Source organism: Marmota flaviventris, chromosome X (assembly GCF_047511675.1).
Source record: "Marmota flaviventris isolate mMarFla1 chromosome X, mMarFla1.hap1, whole genome shotgun sequence".
Classification (NCBI taxonomy): Eukaryota; Metazoa; Chordata; class Mammalia; order Rodentia; family Sciuridae; genus Marmota; species Marmota flaviventris.
In genome coordinates, this window is record NC_092518.1 from 116,517,037 (window position 1) to 116,536,829 (window position 19,793).

The 19,793-nt window shown below is 39.2% G+C and overlaps 1 protein-coding gene across 9 annotated transcripts in view; it reads right to left on the bottom strand.

Moving 5' to 3' along the window:
• Window positions 1-5,854: 5,854 nt before the first annotated feature.
• The window catches only part of Pabir2 (PABIR family member 2), a 43,307-nt gene continuing 29,368 nt past the window's right edge, over window positions 5,855-19,793 (bottom strand). For 5 of the 9 annotated variants that reach the window (XM_027946973.2, XM_027946972.2, XM_027946971.2 and 2 more), the window contains 2 exons: window positions 16,143-16,178; window positions 5,855-6,093 (listed from right to left, as the gene is read on the bottom strand). In XM_027946973.2, coding sequence (XP_027802774.1) covers window positions 6,033-6,093; window positions 16,143-16,178 — 97 coding nt within the window. In that variant the 3' untranslated portion in view covers window positions 5,855-6,032. The remainder of the gene's footprint in view (window positions 6,094-16,142; window positions 16,179-19,793) is intronic. The other 4 variants (XM_027946983.2, XM_027946975.2, XR_003584412.2 and 1 more) reach the window with 2 other exon arrangements.

A 19,793-nucleotide genomic window follows, 5' to 3' on the forward strand; every position in this document is an offset into this window, starting at 1 on the left:
CTTCTAGTCCCCTCCTGTACCAGAATCCTCTCATGTGCGTGCTTCATTCTGTATGAATGCCCTGTCTTTCCCCTTAAGAGTGTGAGCAACAAAGACAGCCAGTGCTGGGCCTCCTATTTCTGTTGTCACCCTTGAGCTCTTGTCATCTACATGCAACTGTTAATGTAAAAAAGAAAGAAAGAAAGAAAAAGCAAAGAAACGTGAAGACAGAAGTGATATGGCACATGTTCCAAATTAGGTCACTCAAGGTTGGCTATACAGTACCTTCTTCAGAAGACGAAAAAGTACAACTCTAAGATTTGAGAGGGGGGGGAAAGGTGAAATTTGGGAGCAAAGAGAAGAAAATTTCCACTTAAAAGATACAAAAAGTTAGGCAATGTTTGTGAGACCAGATAATAACTGACTTGACAAGAAGTCAAAACATTAGGTAATGTGCAAAGCTCAGCCTGAAACCTTGACTCTAACATACATTGCATGTTTTTTCCCTAATTCAGTTTTCTCTGTATGGCATTTCAGCCAAATGTTCTAACTGAAAGCCCTGGAGGAAAGGCTGAACATGAGACAATAGTTCATAATTCAATTCCATCAGCATTTATTGAAAGTTTACTATGCGCTCAACACTCAGTTTGGAGCTGTAGGGAACATGTAGGAAGCAGAAAACACAGTCGAAGCCTGCAAGAAGCTTGCCATTTTGTTGAGGGAGCAAAGACTCTAACATGAAACAAGGAAAACCATCTAGTTAGAAAATCAAGACATAATAAAAAACCAAGAGATTGGGTGTGGTGGTGCATGGCTGTAATCCCAGCGGCTCAGGAGACTGGGGTAGGAGGATCATGAAACTTAGTGAGGCCCTAAGCAACTTAGTCTCTAAATAAAATATAAAAAGGGTTGGGGGTGCTGGGGTTGTGACTCAGCGGTAGAGTGCTTGCCTAGCACGTGTGAAGCACTGGGTTCAATCCTCAGCACCACATAAAAAATAAATAAATAAGAAAAAAAAAGGGCTGGGGATGTGGCTCAGTGGTTAAGTACCCCTGAGTTCATTCCCCAGTAAAAAAAAAAAAAAAAAGAAGAAACAAAGAAAAGAAAACACCATTTATTGCAATGATGTATGATTCGGGCAAAAACGGGCAATTTGATACCATGTCATTGTGAAAACAGTGAGGAGAGGTCTACTGAATACACATAAAGTAGACTTCTGGGATGTTAGGACAAGGCCAGCCAATGTCATTTTCTGAAACTGATGTTAAAACAAGACAAAACTCCAACCCTAGATGCTATTAATATAGGGTTCTCAGTTGGTAGAGTGCACAAAAAAAAAAGTCCAAGGTTCTCCCTCAAAATCAGCAAGAGACTGAGAATGGTTTCAAAAATCTCAAGTATAAGGGATCAACTTAAAAAGCTAAGCAACGTAAAATCAGTTATCTGGATGTTGTATGGCAGGGAATAAAGTTTTCCCTCATCCTGACTGAGTGAATACTGAATAAGATGTGGATTGTAGAAAGTTGTAGGTAAGTGTAGAGCATTGTTTAAGGAAGTGGCCCTGAGTTCTCTGGTCATCACAAAGGCATATTTAAATATTTAAGATGCAGACAGGGGAAACAACCCAGGTGCTACCCTTTTTCCTCTCCCTTGATTATGATTCCTTGAAAGATAGTAGTTATCCCAGAATCATACCCAGTAACCCCATCACTTATTATCCAAGTAGCTTTGTTTCACTTCTCCAAGCCTCAGTTGCTACTGCTGTAAAATGGGTATAATATTAACCACTGGACTGTGGTGAGGATTCAATTTACTAGCTATGTGACTTTGGGCACATCAGACTATTATTACTATTTTTGCTATTACTTGTATTAATACTTCCAGTTCGGCTTTACAGGCACTTGAGTACTAGGAATGGAAGTTAAGAGGACATAAACATTTCAGGTACTGGAAAGGTATACGCTCCTTGTTAGTGAACCATCAGTGCTCTGCATTAGTCTCTTCTGAGTCAAGTTTGTTTTTTCAGTCCCTGAGTCCCCACTGGATGATCTCCGAGTTCCTGTCTCAGTGAATAACCAGTCTTTATTATCAGCATCCACCTCCCCAAATAAGAAAGTGTTTGATTCACAAAACTGGAAGTTCAAAGGCAGGTGGACACAGGATTGTAGAGTCAGCTCCTCGTCTCCACTCTCTTCCTCATCCTGACCTGCTCCCTGAGTTGACTTTACCCTAAAGTCTGAATGAGGTCTGTAGCAGTTTCAGACCTCATCCATATATGACATGACATGGAGGGACCTTTTTTCTTAATAATCAGGAAACTTTCCCTCATCTTTCATTGATATGAACTGGGTCATATGCCCATTCCCAAGCTAATCCTCATAGACTGGTATCTCTGTAACATTCAGGGGCACAAGATTATTTAAGACTGGCTCACACTCATTAGGCTCCACCCACTGGATCTGGAAGTAATTCTTCAAACCATACTTTGGCTAAACAACCTGAGAGGGAAAAATGGATGGGGAGCTATCAAACCACAATGGCCACCATCTTAAGCATAGGATATCTGTGGCTCCTTACTGCTAGAGATAATGAAAAATAGCCTTACCATGAATAACTGGCCACTCCCCAAGGACCATTTGAAGTTAAGGTCTACTCCAGTGACCTCTTTGAAACTATAGTCATATCCGGAGTAACAGGAATGCCTGGAAAAACAGGGTCCTTTTCTAAAATGGGCTTTCCGTCTGGCCAGACTCCTTGGTCCATAACTTCAGTTGATACGATCTTTGGGAGAGGTTTCCTTGGCCTTTTGTTTGAATGTTGTGCCCCCTTTATGATTCTATACATGAATAGGAAACCAGCCCTTTCCAGTTATGTCAGGACCCTGATTAATGCCTCAGTAGCAAGCATGACCCAAACCACCCTGAGCTCTGTTCCTTCCTTTCCCAGAAGGAAGCTAACATGCTCTCCCTTTGTTTGAAGGTGCTGGGTTAAAAAACACTAGCATCAGTTTTCATAGGGAGGTAAAGAGGCCCTAAAATCTGTCCTCCCCCCAGGCCTCTACTGTTTTGTTGAATTCAAAGTGAATCAGCCTGAGAATGGAAAATGCATCCAAGCTAAGGCTGAGGACAACATACCTTGATGCAGGCTGACACACTACTTGCAGAGCTCAGTGTGACACCCTGATCTGTAACATGTACATCCAAAGGCCTGCAGCTCAGGGTTTGGTTCCCACCCTTGGCTTACTTCTTGACCTGTTTTTAATTTTTCAAACCCCCATCCCTCTTGCAGAATAGTTTCAGTTCTTTGCCTGACCTCGGCTTTGTCTCCCGGGCAGGTTGCCTTGTTCTCTCTCAGCTGGCCAGGCTGGCTGGTTGCCTAATTGTCCCTAGAGACAGGAAGGCACCCTTTACATCTTTCTGCTTTTGGTCCATTTTTACTGCTTTTTTGGAGTTAACATTAAGGACTTTAAAAACATCTCGGCAAATGCAGATGTAGACGCTAGATAGGATTGTGGTCACCTTGGCCCTCATTTTTCTTGCTGCTTACAGAGTAGGAAAATTCAATGCTGTTTTTGGACTTGACCCAACACCTTTTCTGTCCAGAAAGCCAATAACTCACTCTCCGAGTGACTTGTTTGACTCCACTGGCCATATCACATATCATATATTATAGATGATATATCACAATCATTGGCAAAGCTAACTAATGCCCAAATTGCACTCAACGTAGGTCCCAGCATCAACACTGCCAAAGGTAACCATACATTAACGTTACTGAGACATGGTGGGCTGTTAAACCAATCTGCATCATTCGAGGTGAAAGGGTGGAAGCAAGCAGACATCCAAGTTTCTTGGATTTGTATCAGTATAATTTCTTTTGGACTGTAAATACTTCAAAAGATCGTATTTTCTACATTACTTGGAATTTGTTTTTCAAATCATGTGAATATTGTGTACAGAACATTTTGCTCAATGTTCAAGGGGCTACAAGGGTTGTACGAAGGGATCAATGCCATATGCTGGTGTTCTGGAAAAAATACAAACAACCCAAGGCAGTATATGCTAAGTCAGAGGGAATGGTGTGTGACAGAAGCAGAGGACTTTATCCTTGGTTGATGTATAACAGCTTAAACTCATTTCTAAGCACTGCCCTTGGGCCCTTTCACTCAGGGCAATGACATATTCTGCGAGAGGTGGGGTGGAACACCACTGACCATCTAGAGAGAAATGAAACCTGTCATTAACCTATGGCCAATCTGCACCAAGAGTGTCCTGTTCAGCTACTGGCTTCCTGTGGCTAAAGTTGTCCTATCCAGAAGGTCAAAATAGCATGGGCCTAGTGGTTTATATGGCAGCTTGCATTCTGCTGGGGAAGGGAAGATAAATTTGGATGGGGGTGGGGATGGTGGGGACCTGACCTCCCTGGGAAACACTCCGCTATATTTTGAGCTGCCTGGTCACTGAGCTTAGTGATTTTAACAGAAAACATTATTTTCTTCAGTGGCTTGTAGTGAAGTTTATACTCTGCCAAGGAAGAGAAAATAAATGTCTGTGGGAGGGGAAATAGCAGGGCCCTCCTTGGGAAGTTCTCTGCTGGTCACTCAGCTTATTAATTTTTAAAAGCAACATTATAAGGTCAGGAAGAGAACCCTGGCCTGGAAGTCAGGAAACTTGCTATGGGGTGGGCCCGCTTAGCAGATGTAGGGAGAATATCAGCCTCTGGAAATCCACAAGAGGCATTTATAACAATGATAATGACACAGATGTTACATTTTATACCACTTAGCACTTTTCAAAGCACTTTCACATTTACTACCAAAAAGTCATAGAATCTTAAGAGTGGGAAAGGACTTCATTAAGTATGGTCTCCCATCAGGCAAGAATCCCTCTGAGGAAGCCAGTGCAGCAGGTAACACCATCTCCGTTTTCTAGAAAAACTAAGGGTTTTAAGAGAGTTTAAGGCCAAGATGATCCAGTCAATGACTAACAAAATTGGCTGAAGCCACTGGTCCCAGATTCTTTCTGTGCAATCACATGTATCTTTTGTGTTTTGGGGAACAGGTTCTAGTCACTCTTCTAGACAAATATCTCACACTACTTTTGAATCTCCTGTCCTTGCTCCAACTCATCACCAATGTTAGGCTTTCTTTGGTTGTAGTAACCTGTTTGGTTACTCAAACAGGCTGAATTATCCAAGTATCAGGGCTTAAATGGGGAAACACCTTGGTATCTTATAGCAGATCACCTTTATTTGTGTGTGTGTGTGTGTGTGTGTGTGTGTGTGTGTGTCTGCCTGTCTGTGTATACTGGGGATTAAACCCAGGGGGGCACTTAACCACTGAGCCATATCCTCAGCCCTTTATTTATTTTTTTAAATTTTGAAGACAGGGTCTCACTGAATTGCTTAGGGGCTCCTCCTGCCTTGGCCACCCGAGCCACTGGGATTACAGGTTTGCACCACCATGCCTAGTACAGATCAATTTTTTTTTTTGGGGGGGGGTATTGGGGATTGAACCCAGGGGTCCTTAACCACTGAGCCATATCCTCAGTCCTATTTTGTGTTTTATTTAGAGACAGGATCTCAATGAGTTGCTTAGGGCCTTGCTAAGTTGCTAAGGCTGGCACTGAACCCTCAATCCTCCTGCCTCCTGCCTCAGCCTCCCAAGCCACTGAGATTACAGGTGTGTGCCACCACACCCGGCCCAGATCATGTTTTTTGACAGATGAAACAATTGACTAGTCAGTTCCCTAGGTCTGATATTGCAAGTTGAGGATCCAACATCTGTTTGATTTCTCTTTAAAGTCCTAACTGGAACTATCAAGAATGGTTGTGTTGCCCTTTTGTTGACCACTGGAATATATAAAATGAGACAACATTGGGTTCAATTTAATATATTTTTTTGAGTCAGAATCTCACTATGTTGACAAGGCTGGTCTTGAACTTCTGGGCTCAAGCGATCGATCTTCCTTTCTCAGCCTCTCAAGGAGCTGGGACTACAGGGATACTCCACTGCACTCAGCTTCAGTTTAAATCTTAACGTCAGAGGAAGAGTTCTAATCAGGGTTGTTCATCATGAGCTTTGGACACAAATCAGCCTCTTCCAGGGGTGTTAGACTGCAATGAAAACAAGAAATCAAAGCCTTACAGGGAAATGTCCACAGGATTATCTAGTCAGCCAAAGGATGTACTTTTTTTGGAAGTTAAAATTTTAAGTTTAACGAGATATTTCCATTTAAAACAATCAAGATTTTAAATTGTCTAACACCTGGAGTTTAAAAAAATAAACTTCTTTAGTTCCTAATTCTTTGAAACATACAGAAAAATCCTAGTTGATCAATTTCCATTCCTATATGCTCATCTCTTTTATTTTCTTCTTCTCTACAGATAGGGTCTATATTGCAATAAGCATCTCCTGACCCTACCTCCCACCCACAGAACATCTGGAAACTGTGCTAGTGAAATAGCAATGGTTTTATACAATGCTATGATTTTTATAGCTAGAAGGAAGCCCCCCTCCACTTCTACTGCCACCACCAGAGATGGGTGGGTGAGTTGCCCCACAGCTTTGACATCAAAAGGAGAGCAAGCAGTGGAATCTGGCAGATCACCCTAACCAAATATCACCCAGGCAGAAGGGGCCCAACCTGTCTGGTGAGATTCCTTCAAATATACTGTACAGTATCAAGGCTTAATTTACCAGAAAAAAAAAATGGAATTTACCAAGAAATATTTAAGGTAGAGTAACAAAGCTCTTGGGATAAACTTAAACATAACTTTCTAAGCTTAGACAGCATAATAAACTAATTTTAGTTTTATTATTATTTTATTTCAGAAACTAATTTTTTAATTTTTTGGTACCAGGGATTGAATCCAGGGCACTCAACCACTGAGCCACATCCCCAAACCTTTTATGTTTTATTTTGAGACAGGGTCTTACTAAGTTTTGCTGAACTGGCTTTGAACTTGTAATCCCCCTCCCTCAGCCTCCTGAGCTGCTGGAATTACAGGTATATGCCATTGCACCTGGCTCTAGAAAGGACATTCTATGGAATCACACCCATTTGGCCTAGTACTAATTAGACCCATGTCAGGCCCCTTAGACTTGGCACACCACACTGATATTGACAACTGTGGCTGGGCTCCCACCACTGCCCAGTCATCCCTTATACTTTTAAGTATTCCAATCTCTCTCCTCAGGTACCCAAATCTTCCTCCAAACTTGACAATTTGGTTGTTGAAAAACTGATAGTATTTAGCTACTGGAGATGTGAAAGCCTTTCTTACCAGATGAAGTTTTTGGTTTTTTTTTTTTCCCCTGACTACTCCCTAAATTATCATCTCCCACTCTGCTCTATATTTCTTCCCTTCTCACTTTCTCACTCCCACATTTACCCCTCCCTATAGACCTGTGATATCCTATTATAATAGCCACTAGCCATGTGTGGCTGCTTACATGGGAAAGAATTTAAATTAAACTAAACATTCAGTTTCTTAATCACACTAGCCACATTTCAAGTTTTCAACAGTCATGTGTGGCTAGTGGCTACTTCATGGGACATCACAAATGGACAACATTACTATCATCACAGAAAGTTCTGTTTGAGCACTGCTCAGGGGAGTCCTCTGATTTTTTTCCTATGTCAGTATCTACTCAATATCAGGCAGACAAATGCATTATCCACAATGACAGTAGCAACATTGACGACTGTTTTACAAGGGACCCTCCTACTTCTCTAGCTGCCAGTTTTTTGAATGCCACGAAACTTTCAGAATGAGTACTACATTCCTTTCTTGGTCCTCTTCAATGTTTTATTTTGAGACAGGGTCTTACTGAGTTCTGCTGAGCTGGCTTTGAACTTGTAATCCTCCTCCCTCAGCCTCCTGAACTGCTAGAGTTACAGGTATATGCCATTGCACCTCCTTAACTTCTATACAGAAATAGTCACCAAAGACTTCTGGGGCATCCTATACCATTTTTTTTTTCAGTCATCAAACTCCTAAAATTCCTCCTCTGACCTGTTCCACCCACTTCTTGTCCCTGGCATATCACCATTGCTGAAGAAGTGCTGGTTTAGTATGATAATGTTTTCCTCCTTGATCATTCACTATTCCAGGATCTTTGATCCTACTTTTCCCTTCTGTGCCCAAATCCCAGTCCTCTGCCAGCCCTCCTCTGATGGTTTGACCTTCTCTCTTTTGCCTTTATCTACCTGCTCTATGAAAATGGGTCTCAAAAGAAGACAATTGAGAGTAATGAAAAGAAAAATAAAAGAAAGAAAATTGGTCTCAATCTCATAGCTAAAGCTGCTAATTGACCTACATGACTGGCATTGCTTCAAGAGTACCAACCAAGAAAAAGATGATTCTATTATCAATGCCCCTAGGGACACAAAGAAATCTGTTTCCCCATCCCAGCTAATGCCTATGTTTTGCAACACAGTAGAGGCCATTTAATTCCAGAAGAAGCAATCTGTCCACCCCTAAGAGTCTGTATTGTGAGGGAGAGAGAGACCTGCACGTGAAGAGTTGGGGATTTGGGGAGGTGGTAACAAAGACTACAAAATGAAAGATGGGATGGTGTGGCCAAAGGAACTCTGCATATATAATAATCCTGCCATATTTTTTTCTTTTTGCAGGGAGGGGTACCAGAGATTAAATACAGGGGCATTTAACCACTGAGCCACATCCCCAGCACTTTTTAAATATTTTACTTAAAGACAGAGTCTCGCTGCATTGCTAAGTGCCTCTCTGAGTTGCTAAGGCTCCCTTTGAACTCACAATCCTCCCGCCTCAGCCTCCCGATGTGCTGGGATTACAGGCGTGCACCACCAGGCCCAGCGGCTGCCTTAATCTTAAAACAAGTTTTAAAGTCTCAGGATGAAAGCCGGGCATGGTAGCACATGCTTGGAAAGCCCACAGATCAGGAAGCTAAGGCAAGAGGATCGCAACTTCAAGCAGGCCTCAGCAATTAGTGAGACCCTGTCTTGAAATAAAAAAAATAAATAAAAAGGACTGGGAATGTGGCTCAGTAGTTAAGCACCCCTGGGTTTAATCCCTAGTACCAAAAACAAACAAACAAAAAATCTCAGGATGACGTAGAAGTTCTTTTTAACTATCATCAATCTATCTATTTATTTATTAGTTGTAGCTAAGACACAATACATTTATTTATTTTTATGTGGTGCTCAGGATTGAACTCACTGCCTCACATGTGCTAGGGAAGTGCTCTACCACTGAGCTACAACTCCAGCACAACATAGAAGTTCTTTTCCTTTTCATCTCTTCTCTTCTTGTTTCAGAGTGGGGAGTGGGTTAATAATCCCTGCACTGCTTCTTTATAGAAACCTATGCAATAGATGTAGACCATAATGGAAAACCAGTCACTTTCACAAAGGCAAAATATCATGCAATAGCTGAGCATGGTGGCACACGTCTGTAATCCCAGCAGCTCAGGAGGCTGACACAGGAGAATGGCGAGCCTAAAGCCAGCCTCAGCAAAGGCAATGAACTAAGCAATGGAGTGAGACCCCGTCTCTCAATAAAATATAAAATAGGGCTGGGGATGTGGCTCAGTGGTCGAGTGCCCCTGAGTACAATCCCTGGTACCTTAAAAAAAAATCATGCAATAAGCCTGCATAAATTACACTTTGGTGTTACATGAAGGAAGGTGACAGAACGACAGTCTCCTTCCCTTCTCAAAGCCTACACATGAAGTACACTACAGCCTCTAACAGTATATGATGTCTAGAACTAATGGGAAGGGAAGTCAGAATTTTCCACCTTTTTTTGGGGGGGGGGTGACTTTCAGCATACACATTGGTCGGCTGATTAGAAAGACAAGAAAGTGGGTAGGTAGAAATATATAGCTCATTCAGCTACAAGAAAATTAAAGTCATGCTGACAAGGCAACGTGCAGGAGGTTTGATTCTGTTACAGTTCAAGAACGCCAGGCCCTGACCAATGTTCTTGAAATGTAAATTCAACATTCAAAACCCGTAAGTGACACTAAGAACACTGGAAAAACAGCAGAAATTTACATTAGACAGATGTGGGAAGTCCCAAAACGCTGTGATCTTTTACAGCTACAAAGTCAAGGCAGTTTTTCACAGTGATTTGTACGAAGTTTGCTTATAAAAGAAAAACAAATTTAAGAGGGCATTTGGTTATGTACGGAGATAACCAGCATAGCAAAAATAACTCCCAAAGCGAGAACTACTTACTAGGCAATTTGAATTAAAATAATATAAAAGGCAGATTATTGGGGCTAGCACATCACTTTTTCTACATTTGAAGAAAAACAATTGTAGATAAAAAAAAAAAGAAAAAAGAGTTTTCTTTAAGAAAGAAAAAGAAGGGGCTGGGGCTATAGCTCAGTGGTAGAGCACTTGCCCCTCACACATGAGGCACTGGGTTCAATCCTCAGCCCTATATATAAATAAATAAATAAAATTAAAATATTTTTAAAAAAGAGAAAGAGACTGGAGTGAAACTGCTGTTTAAAAGAAAGAAAGAAAGAGAGAGAGAGAAAAAGAAAAAGAAAATCTTTCTCCACAAAGACGCCTTTCCCATACCATTCTGCCAAACAGATTCTGTTACTGGGTAAACATAAGCTACCAACAATTTATGTACCAATATATATAGCAAATTATAGTTGAGAGGAAGCTTGTGAGCTCATGAAACAGATGGTAGATTCGTGTGGTGGCCCAGGAAACATCGGTGTTTTGACATAATGAGGCACTGCAAGTCTCTGACAGTTTCCTAGCATGACGAACATTTTGACTTTTTTGTTGCAAAATTGGAGGAAAAGATAATCCTGTAGAAAAGAAAGGAGGAGAAGCAAGAAATGGCATAAATGATGCTCTTTTGGAGTTGGATTATCATTTTCCAACTTTGTGTTTAAATATGATAACAGCAGAAAGTACACCAACCCAGCTCATAATGGAACTCTCAGACTTGCTATCTGGGTTGAGGTGAAATTTAGTGAGTGCAACAATTTTAACACCACTTCTCTAGCACTATAACTCATCGAAGGAAGGCTGGTCAAATAATCAGGGTTGGGAACGAGGGGACATAATCTTGTGTGAACCGTGTAATTAGAGAATTTGTCCATGATTACTTAAGTTTTGTGAAAAGAAATCTCAGACACTTAAGGCTCTTACAGCTCATATTTCTCGTCTAATTAGGAACTGGTGTTTGTTTAATAAACGACTGGTTCAAAAAAATAAAAATGAAAAATCAACCACTGTTTCACGACTAGACTTCAACTGTCCCACCACATCCTGGAACAAACTGTTGACTCACACTCAGATCCACACTGACATCTGCAGGTAACTGGAACAGGGCTTCTTATGACTTGATTTCGAGACTCAGAATTCTCAAACCATTCATCTTAGTACTGTGCTAACCCACAAAACTTAAATGCCTTGAATGGCAATGTACTTCTTAAAATAATATTCTGAATATTTATGTGCTTTGCAAAGAAGGAAATATTGCATATTGAGTATATGCTTAATTATGTAGAAAATTCCACAAACACACAGCTGTCTCTGCCTGGTGTAATTATGTTGATTTTTATTTTCACTTTAAAACTGTTCTTTTTTTCTATCTTCCATTACTTTTCATATATTCTTCAATTGGCATATATAGTGCTTTTATAATAAGTTATTCAAAGATTGCTACCTAAATTTTGACCCAAACTTAGTTGTCCCAATTCAAATTTGTACTCAACATTTATCAAAGCCATGGTGGTGGGGGACACTATAAAATGTTATATAGGCTATTGAAACTCCAAAATATGTTGCAGATTCAACATGCTCTAATACATGTGATTTTTCCATGGTGCCTTTCAACTGAGCAAAATTTCAAAGTAATGTTTATTGGATCAATTTATAATTACAGTATTTGGGAAAACAGGATATACTACCCAGAGCCTCCTTTTATAATGACGGTCTAGGGAAAGGCATGTTTTCACTTGGCTTATGAAATCAAGTAACTCATGTAACTTCTGATGTCAAAAAATCAACATATAAAATCGGCTTACTCTATATGTGGAAAATTAATTGTAACAGAAAAACATCAGGAATTTCTAGTGGTAAAAAAAACAAAAACAAAAACAATTGCTTACAGGCTCAATAACAATTCCAATCAACAGGCACTCATAAACACACAGTCTCCCAATTCACAAAGTGCGTCCTATTTCAAACATTTACTGGTGTCTACGATGCATTTTCTTAAAGAAACAAAGTTATAAAAGAGTTCCAAGTTAATTCACAAAAGTGAAGCTAAAATACTGTAGGTTTGCAATGAAATCCTAGGAAGTAGTTTTAGCAATAATAGAAAACAAATGTTGGAATGATTTTAATGATAAATTATTTCTCCATGTTCTTGTTTTGGTGCGTAAGACACATATAGAATAAGATAAGAAAGCAAGACATTTTCAAGCAATTTATATGCAAACATCTAATTTCATTTTGAAACTTGCACCTCAAGTTTTGATCTAGGTATAAATTTTATGCATACGGGCTTTGCTGAAAGTTTTACTTTAGTTAACAAACAGAAACAAAATAAAATTAGGAAAGAAAACTAGGAGAGAGATTGTGGTATGGAAACTGGACAAGAATTAAGAGTAGCGAAGGAGGTGGAAGTAAAGAAGTCTGAATCTAGACGACTCCTTGCCTCCATGTTATTCATTCATTCATTTATTCAACTCTTAAGTGGCAAGTTGCATTGGTGAATGTAAAGAGACAGTAATTTAATCATTCATTCTGCAAATGTTAATTGAGCAGTCATTTTGCACACAAAGCAGGGGATACTAGCATGAACACGGTAGTCTTGGTTACTCCTCATAATATGATAATGTAATATTGAAGACAGAAATTTAACAAATACTATAATTATAAGTAGCATAAGGGCCATAAAAGGGACACCTAGGGAGATTCAGAAGTGCCTAATGGGACAACCTAATTTGACACTGCCCATCCTCCTGAGTGATCCAGATGGTCAAATTTACTGTGCTTAAAATATATTCACATTTCTTATTATGTGGAGTGGGTTTTTAAAAATACTTTTTTTAGTTGTAGATGGACACAACACTTTTATTTTATTTATTATTTATAGGGTGGCAGGGATTGAACCTAGTGCCTCATGCATGCTAGGCAAGCGCTCTACCACTGAGCCACAACCCCAGCCCCTATGTACTTAATTTAAGTGATTTGTATACTTTTATAAGAAATTAATTGGGCTGGGGTTGTGGCTCGGTGGTAGAGCACTTCTCTAGCATGTGTGAGGCACTGGGTTCAATTCTCAGCACCACATATAATAAAGGTCCATCAATAACTGAAATTTTTTAAATAATAAAATAAAGAAATTAATTTAAACTTTCTCCTAGGATTTATATAATTCTCATTTTTACATGCATAACCATTTTAGGATCCATTTCAGGGTATGATGTGAAGTATGGAACACCAAATAATACAAATGACTATCCAATTATCCTAATAGCATCCATTAAAAAGCTCATCATTAGGGCTGGGGATGTGGCTCAAGTGGTAGCGCACCCACCTGGCATGCACGAGGCACTAGGTTTGATCCTCAACACCACATAAAAATAAAATAAAGATATTGTGTCCACCTAAAACTAAAAAAATAAATATTAAAAAAGAGCTTCTACTATGTTTTTTTAAAAAAAAGTTCATCATTAGAGGGCTGGGATTGTGGCTCAGCAATAGAGTGCTAGTCTAGCACGTTAGAGGCCCTGGGTTCGATCCTCAGCACCACATAAAAATAAATAAACAAAATAACTACTTCTAAAAAATAAATATTAAAAAAAAAGTTCATCATTGGGCTGGGGTTGTGGCTCAGAGATAGAGCTCTTGCCTAGCATGTGTGAGGCATTGGGTTCGATCCTCAGCACCACTTAAAATAAAAGTCTTGGGCCCACCTATAACTAAAAAAAAATAAATATTAAAAAAAAAGTTCACCTTTGCCGGGCACAGTAGCACATGCCTGAAATCCTAGCCACTCAGGAGGCTAAGACAGGAGGATGGCAAGTTCAAAGCCAGTCTCAGCAATGGAGAGGCACTAAGTAACTCAGTGAGACTCTGTCTCTAAATAAATAGAAAATAGGGCTTGGAATGTGGTTCAGTGTTTGACTGTTCCTGAGTTCAATTCCAGTTACCACCCTACTAAAAAGTTCATCTTTGTCAAATGATTTGGGTATACGTTTATTACATATTAACTTTTCATATATACTTGAGACTATTTCTGAACTTTCAGATTTATTCCATTGGTCTGTCTATTCATGCACCAGTACATCATTCAATGTGTTATAGCACAATAAATCAATGTTATAACCTGGTTGAATAATTTTTATAAATTTGAAGTGATATGGAAAAAGATGGGGGTCATCTTTCTTAATGGAAAAGTGTTACCTAGTAAATGTGGAAGGAATGACAGAACTAAGAAAATACCACCATCTTAAAAAAAAAAAAAAAAGATTCAGGTAGGGGGTCAAAATGTAAAATGGGTGAAACTTATTGGGCAACAGGACACTTATACAGTAACAATAACTTTCTAACATTACTATGATACTAATTACAAAGAGAGAAAGGATACCCTTACAATAAAAATCTGGAGGATACCACCTTAACTAAGTGATCAAACTTGGCATCACAATTGGGACAAATTAACCTCCTGATGTGATGCAATGGGAATCACCAATGTGGTATTCTTGCCAAAAGTGTTTAACTTGACTCTAATCATGATGAAAACAATGTGACAAATCCAAATTACAGGATATTACACAAGACAACTGGCCCAGACTCTTGAAAATGATTACTTCATGAAAGATGGGAGAAAAAAGTAGGAATCTGTTCTGTATAAAATAAAACTGGACACATGGTAAGTAAATGTACTTGTATGACTTTGATCCTGAATTTTGGCTCCTCAATTAAAAAAAAAGGCATAAAGAAAATTACTGGGACAGCCAGGTGCAATGGTGCATATCTGTAATCCCAGCAATTTGGAAAGCTGAGACAGGAGGATCACAAGTGTGAAGCCAGACTCAGCAATTAGTGAGACCCTCAGCAGCTTAACGAGACCCTGCCTTGAAATAAAAAATAAAAAGGACAGTGATCATCTCAATGGCCTGGGTTCAACTGCCAGTACAAAAAAAAATTATTGGGGCAGCCAGGTATAGTGGCTCACACCTGTAATCCCAGTAACCTGGGAGGCTAAAACTGCAGGATTGCAAATTCCAGATCATCCTGGACAATTCAGAGAGACCCTGTCTAAAAACAAAAAGAACTGGAAATGTAGCTCAGTGATAGAGCACCTCTGGGCTCAATACTCACTACACCCCCAAAAAATTTTTTAAAAAAGAATATTAATTATTGGGATAATTTGAACAATATGAATACAGGCTGTGAATGTCAATCTTAAATTTATTAGGTATGCTAATGATATTGTGATTATGTAGGCAAACACTTGCTTTTAGGCAATACAAGCTGAAAAACTGTCTTGATCTGCAATTTAATTTCAAATGGTACATAAACTATGTATACCTACATAGCATGTGATGTATATTGTGATATATATGGGGAAGAGAATAAATGTGGCAAAATATTAACAAGTATTTAAGCTTGATGAAGCATATATGGGTGCTTATTATATTATTCTTTCAACGTTTATATAGGTTTGACATGTTTTTGGGGAAAGAGTACGGGGGATTGAACTCAGGGGTATTTGACCACTGAGCCACATCCCCAGCCCTATTTTGTATTTTATTTAGAGACAGGGTCTCACTGAGTTGCTTAGCTCCTCACTTTTGCTGAGGCTGGATTTGAACTCGCAATTCTCCTGTCTCAGCCTCCCCGACCGCTGGGATTATAGGCATGTGCCACCACATCCAGCTTAGATTTGACATGTTTCTAACTAAAAGGATAAAAAATTAAAATTAAATTTGAAAATATCTATCAACATTATAAACACACACCCATTGACCTGGTTCTTTTGCTTTTAGAATTTATCTGACATATGTTCAAAGCTACTAATTACAACATTGTTAGACAAAAGCAAAAGCTTGAGAGCAATATAAATTTCCTTCATTAGGAGATTATCAAAATAAAATGGAGGGCTAGGGCTATGGCTCAGGGTAGAGCACTTACCTACCACGTGTGAGGCACTGGGTTTGAATCTCATCACTGCATATAAACAAATAAAGAAAATAAAAGTCCATCAACAACTAAAAAATATTTTAAAAATGAAATGGAGAGGACAGGGTTGTGGCTCAGTGGTAGAGCACTGGCCTAGCATGTGTGAGGTGCTCTGGGTTCAATCCCCCACACCAAATAAAAATAAACAAATAAAATAAAGGTATTGTGTCCATCTACAACTAAATTTAAAATATATATATATATATATATATATATATATATATATATATATATATATATATATATATATATGAAAAAGCTGGGTCTGGGGTTGTGGCTCAGTGGTAGAGTGCTCACCTAGCATGTGCGAGGTGCTGAGTCCGATCCTCAGCACCACATAAAAATAAATAAATAAAAATAAAGGTATTGTGTCCAACTACAACTAAAAAATATTTTTTAAAAAAATCGAAGAAATCCTTTGTGAACTATAAAATAATTTCCAAGGCTCAGTATTAGGTAAAAAAAATTAAGATACAGGAAAAAGGGAAAAACCTATTGTATTTGAAGGAGTAAATGGCGCTGGTTCTTTCCCTCTTAATTAACCCTCCCAAACTTTGCAGTCCTGGCATCCCTTGAATCTGGGCTAGCTTGTGACTTGCTTTTGGACAATAGAATAGGCCTCCAGAGGCCTTGTGTGTGCTTCTTCTGTTCTTGTGGAACCCTGACATCACAATGAGAACAAGCTCAGCCTAGACTGCTGGAGGCTGAGACCCTATGGAGTAGAGCTGGCTAATCCTGGCTGAAGTCATTCTAGACAAACCAGCCCCCAAATGATTTATCAACTAATCGGCTAAGATCATCAGCTGACCCTGGCCCTCAACAGTAGGACCATCCAGCTTACCCACAGACTCATGAGAAAAAATGCACAATTGCTATTTTAAGTAACTTGTGATTTTGAGGGGAAAAAGTTAGGAAGAGGTTATGCTGTAATGGCTCACACAAATATGCTACCATTCGTGTAAAATTTTAGGAAAGAGAATATATAGACTTTTCACACATGTAAACTTTTCTGTAAGGGTGCACAAGAACTGAAAACAATTGCTTTGGGGGAGAGGAGCCATTGTTGCTGGGGAATAAAGGTGGGGAGGGAGACCTTCTGTATCTTTTGAATTTTGAAGCATGTATTTCCAAAGAATGAATGAATAAAATCTGTTCTTTTCTCAAATCTTTCCAAAACCCTTGAATCATCTCTTGAAAGGATAGGAAACTTATATCCTACTGGCGAGATTATATATTGGTACAATCTTGGTAGGGTGGAAAGATGGCTTTCAGCAGTGCCTATAAAAATATATAACTGCATATGCAATGCATAGACTATCTCTGTAAGAACTTGCCAGACTCTTATAACACTGTTTGCTTCCAAGGAAGGATCTGATAGGTCTGGGAGGGGGTCAAGAATAGGAGGAAAACTAGCCAGGCACAGTGGTGTGCGCCTGTAATCTCAGTGGCTTGGGAGGCTGAGACAGGAGGATCGGGAGTTCCAAGCCACTCTCAGCAAAAGTGAGGCACTAAGCAACTCAGTAAGACCCTGTCTCTAAATAAAACACAAAACAGGGCTGGGGATGTGGTTCAGTGGTCGAGTGCCCCTGAGTTCAATGCCCAGTACCAAAAAAAAAAAAAAAAAATAGGAGGAAAACTAACTTTTCCCTGTATACCCGTTTTGCTGTTAGAATTTTTTATACTGTCTTAACTTTCCAAAAGGAAAATAATGAGTAAAATGTATACCCTTTGACCTTGAAATTTATCACTTCTAAGAATCTCTCCTGCAGAAATACTTTCAGGGCAAACAAACATATAGGAATGTTTATTTGTGTATACTAATAAATAATAAAGAACATAAATGACAATCAATTGAAGATTAAATTATGGAATATTCACAAAGAAAGTATTATCCAGTTGCTAAAAATAAACTCATAAATCATCAACAAGCTTAACCTACAACATTCTAGAACTCTTAAAGAACTCCCTAATGCCCTCTTGCAGTTATTCATTCTCTACTGACACTTATAAACTAAATAAACATATTTAATACTCAGAACATTCCTGAACATTTGAGGGGGAAGGGTTACTGGGGATTGAACTCAAAGGCCCTTTACCACTGAGCTATATCCCCAGATCTTTTTATTTTGAGATAGATCCTTGCTAAGTTGCTGGGGCTGGCCTCAAACTTGTGATCCTCCTGAGTCACTGAGATTACAGGCATACACCACCAAACCCACCTCCATCCCTGAAGTCTCACTTCCAGTCACTCTCAACAAACTGAATAAACCTATTTAACCATCATCTAGGTCTACACAGAACATTCCAGAACTCTTTAAGCACCCCCTAATGTTCACTTCCAGTCATTTGCCAAGAAAGATTGCAAGTTGGATAAACCTATTTGAACATGTCCCAGGTCTACATAGTACATTCTAGAACTCTTTCGTTTTTTAAATATATTTTTAATATTTATTTTTTAGTTTTAGGTGGACACGATATCTTTATTTTATTTTTATGTGGTGCTGAGAATCGAACCCAGTGCCTCACGCATGCTAGGCAAGTGTGCTACCACTTGAGCCACATCCCCAGCCCATTCTAGAACTCTTTAAGCACCCCCCAATCCCATTTCCAAGCCATTCACTCTCTAAGAATGATCACAAATTGAATAAACCCATGTAACCATTACCTACGTCACACAGAACATTCCATATAACATCCAATTTGTGATTAGTTCAAGCTGTATATTTTTTTGTATGTATGTTACACTCCAAAAATGTTTAAATCAAGTGAAGTGGCACATACCTGTAACCCCAATGGTTCAGAAGGCTGAGGCAGGAAGATTGTGAGTTGAAAGCCAGCCTCAGCAACTCAGTGAGGCCCTAAGTAACTTAGCAAGATCCTGTCTCTAAATAAAATATTTTTTAAAAAGCACTGGAGATGTGGTTCAGTGGTGAAGCTCCCCTGGGTTTAATCCCCAGTACAAAAAAGTTTTAAAATGTGCATGTGCATCTATTATAATTGTGTTTCAATATGTACAGAAAAAGATAATAAGTTACACAAATCAAACTATAATATAACACGAGAAGGTGGTTAGCGGAGCTGTTCCCTTTTTACCTTGAATATATCTATGAGGTTTGAACTTTTTATAATGAGCTTTTCTCCATATTCATAATCTAATTCATTTTCATAATTTAAAAATGAATAAAGAAAAAAACTCTTGAGAAAAAGGAAAATAAGTTGAAAACACTATGGAATGTTAATTTTGTCTCTGAGGAGGAAACACACATGGTCAGGATTACAAATCCTAAAATTCTTAACCCTCCACCCATAACCAAAGTTCCTCCTCCAACCCTGACCCCACAGGTTCTGGAGGGAGATAAGCGCCTACAGTACAGATTCCCACAAATAAACACCTCACTGAGCTGTCACTCCAAATTTCAGTGTAGTAACTAGGGGAGCTGGATACAAATTCCTTTTGCGTTGAAGCCTCAGAGACACGACTAGAAGCTTCTTTCTCTAAGGGATATGTTCTGACCTTAGCTCTCCTTTCATCAGAGATATAAGTAAGCAAACCAGGCCTGACAGACTCCTTAGGCCCCTTTTCCTTGAGCCCCACCCAAGTTC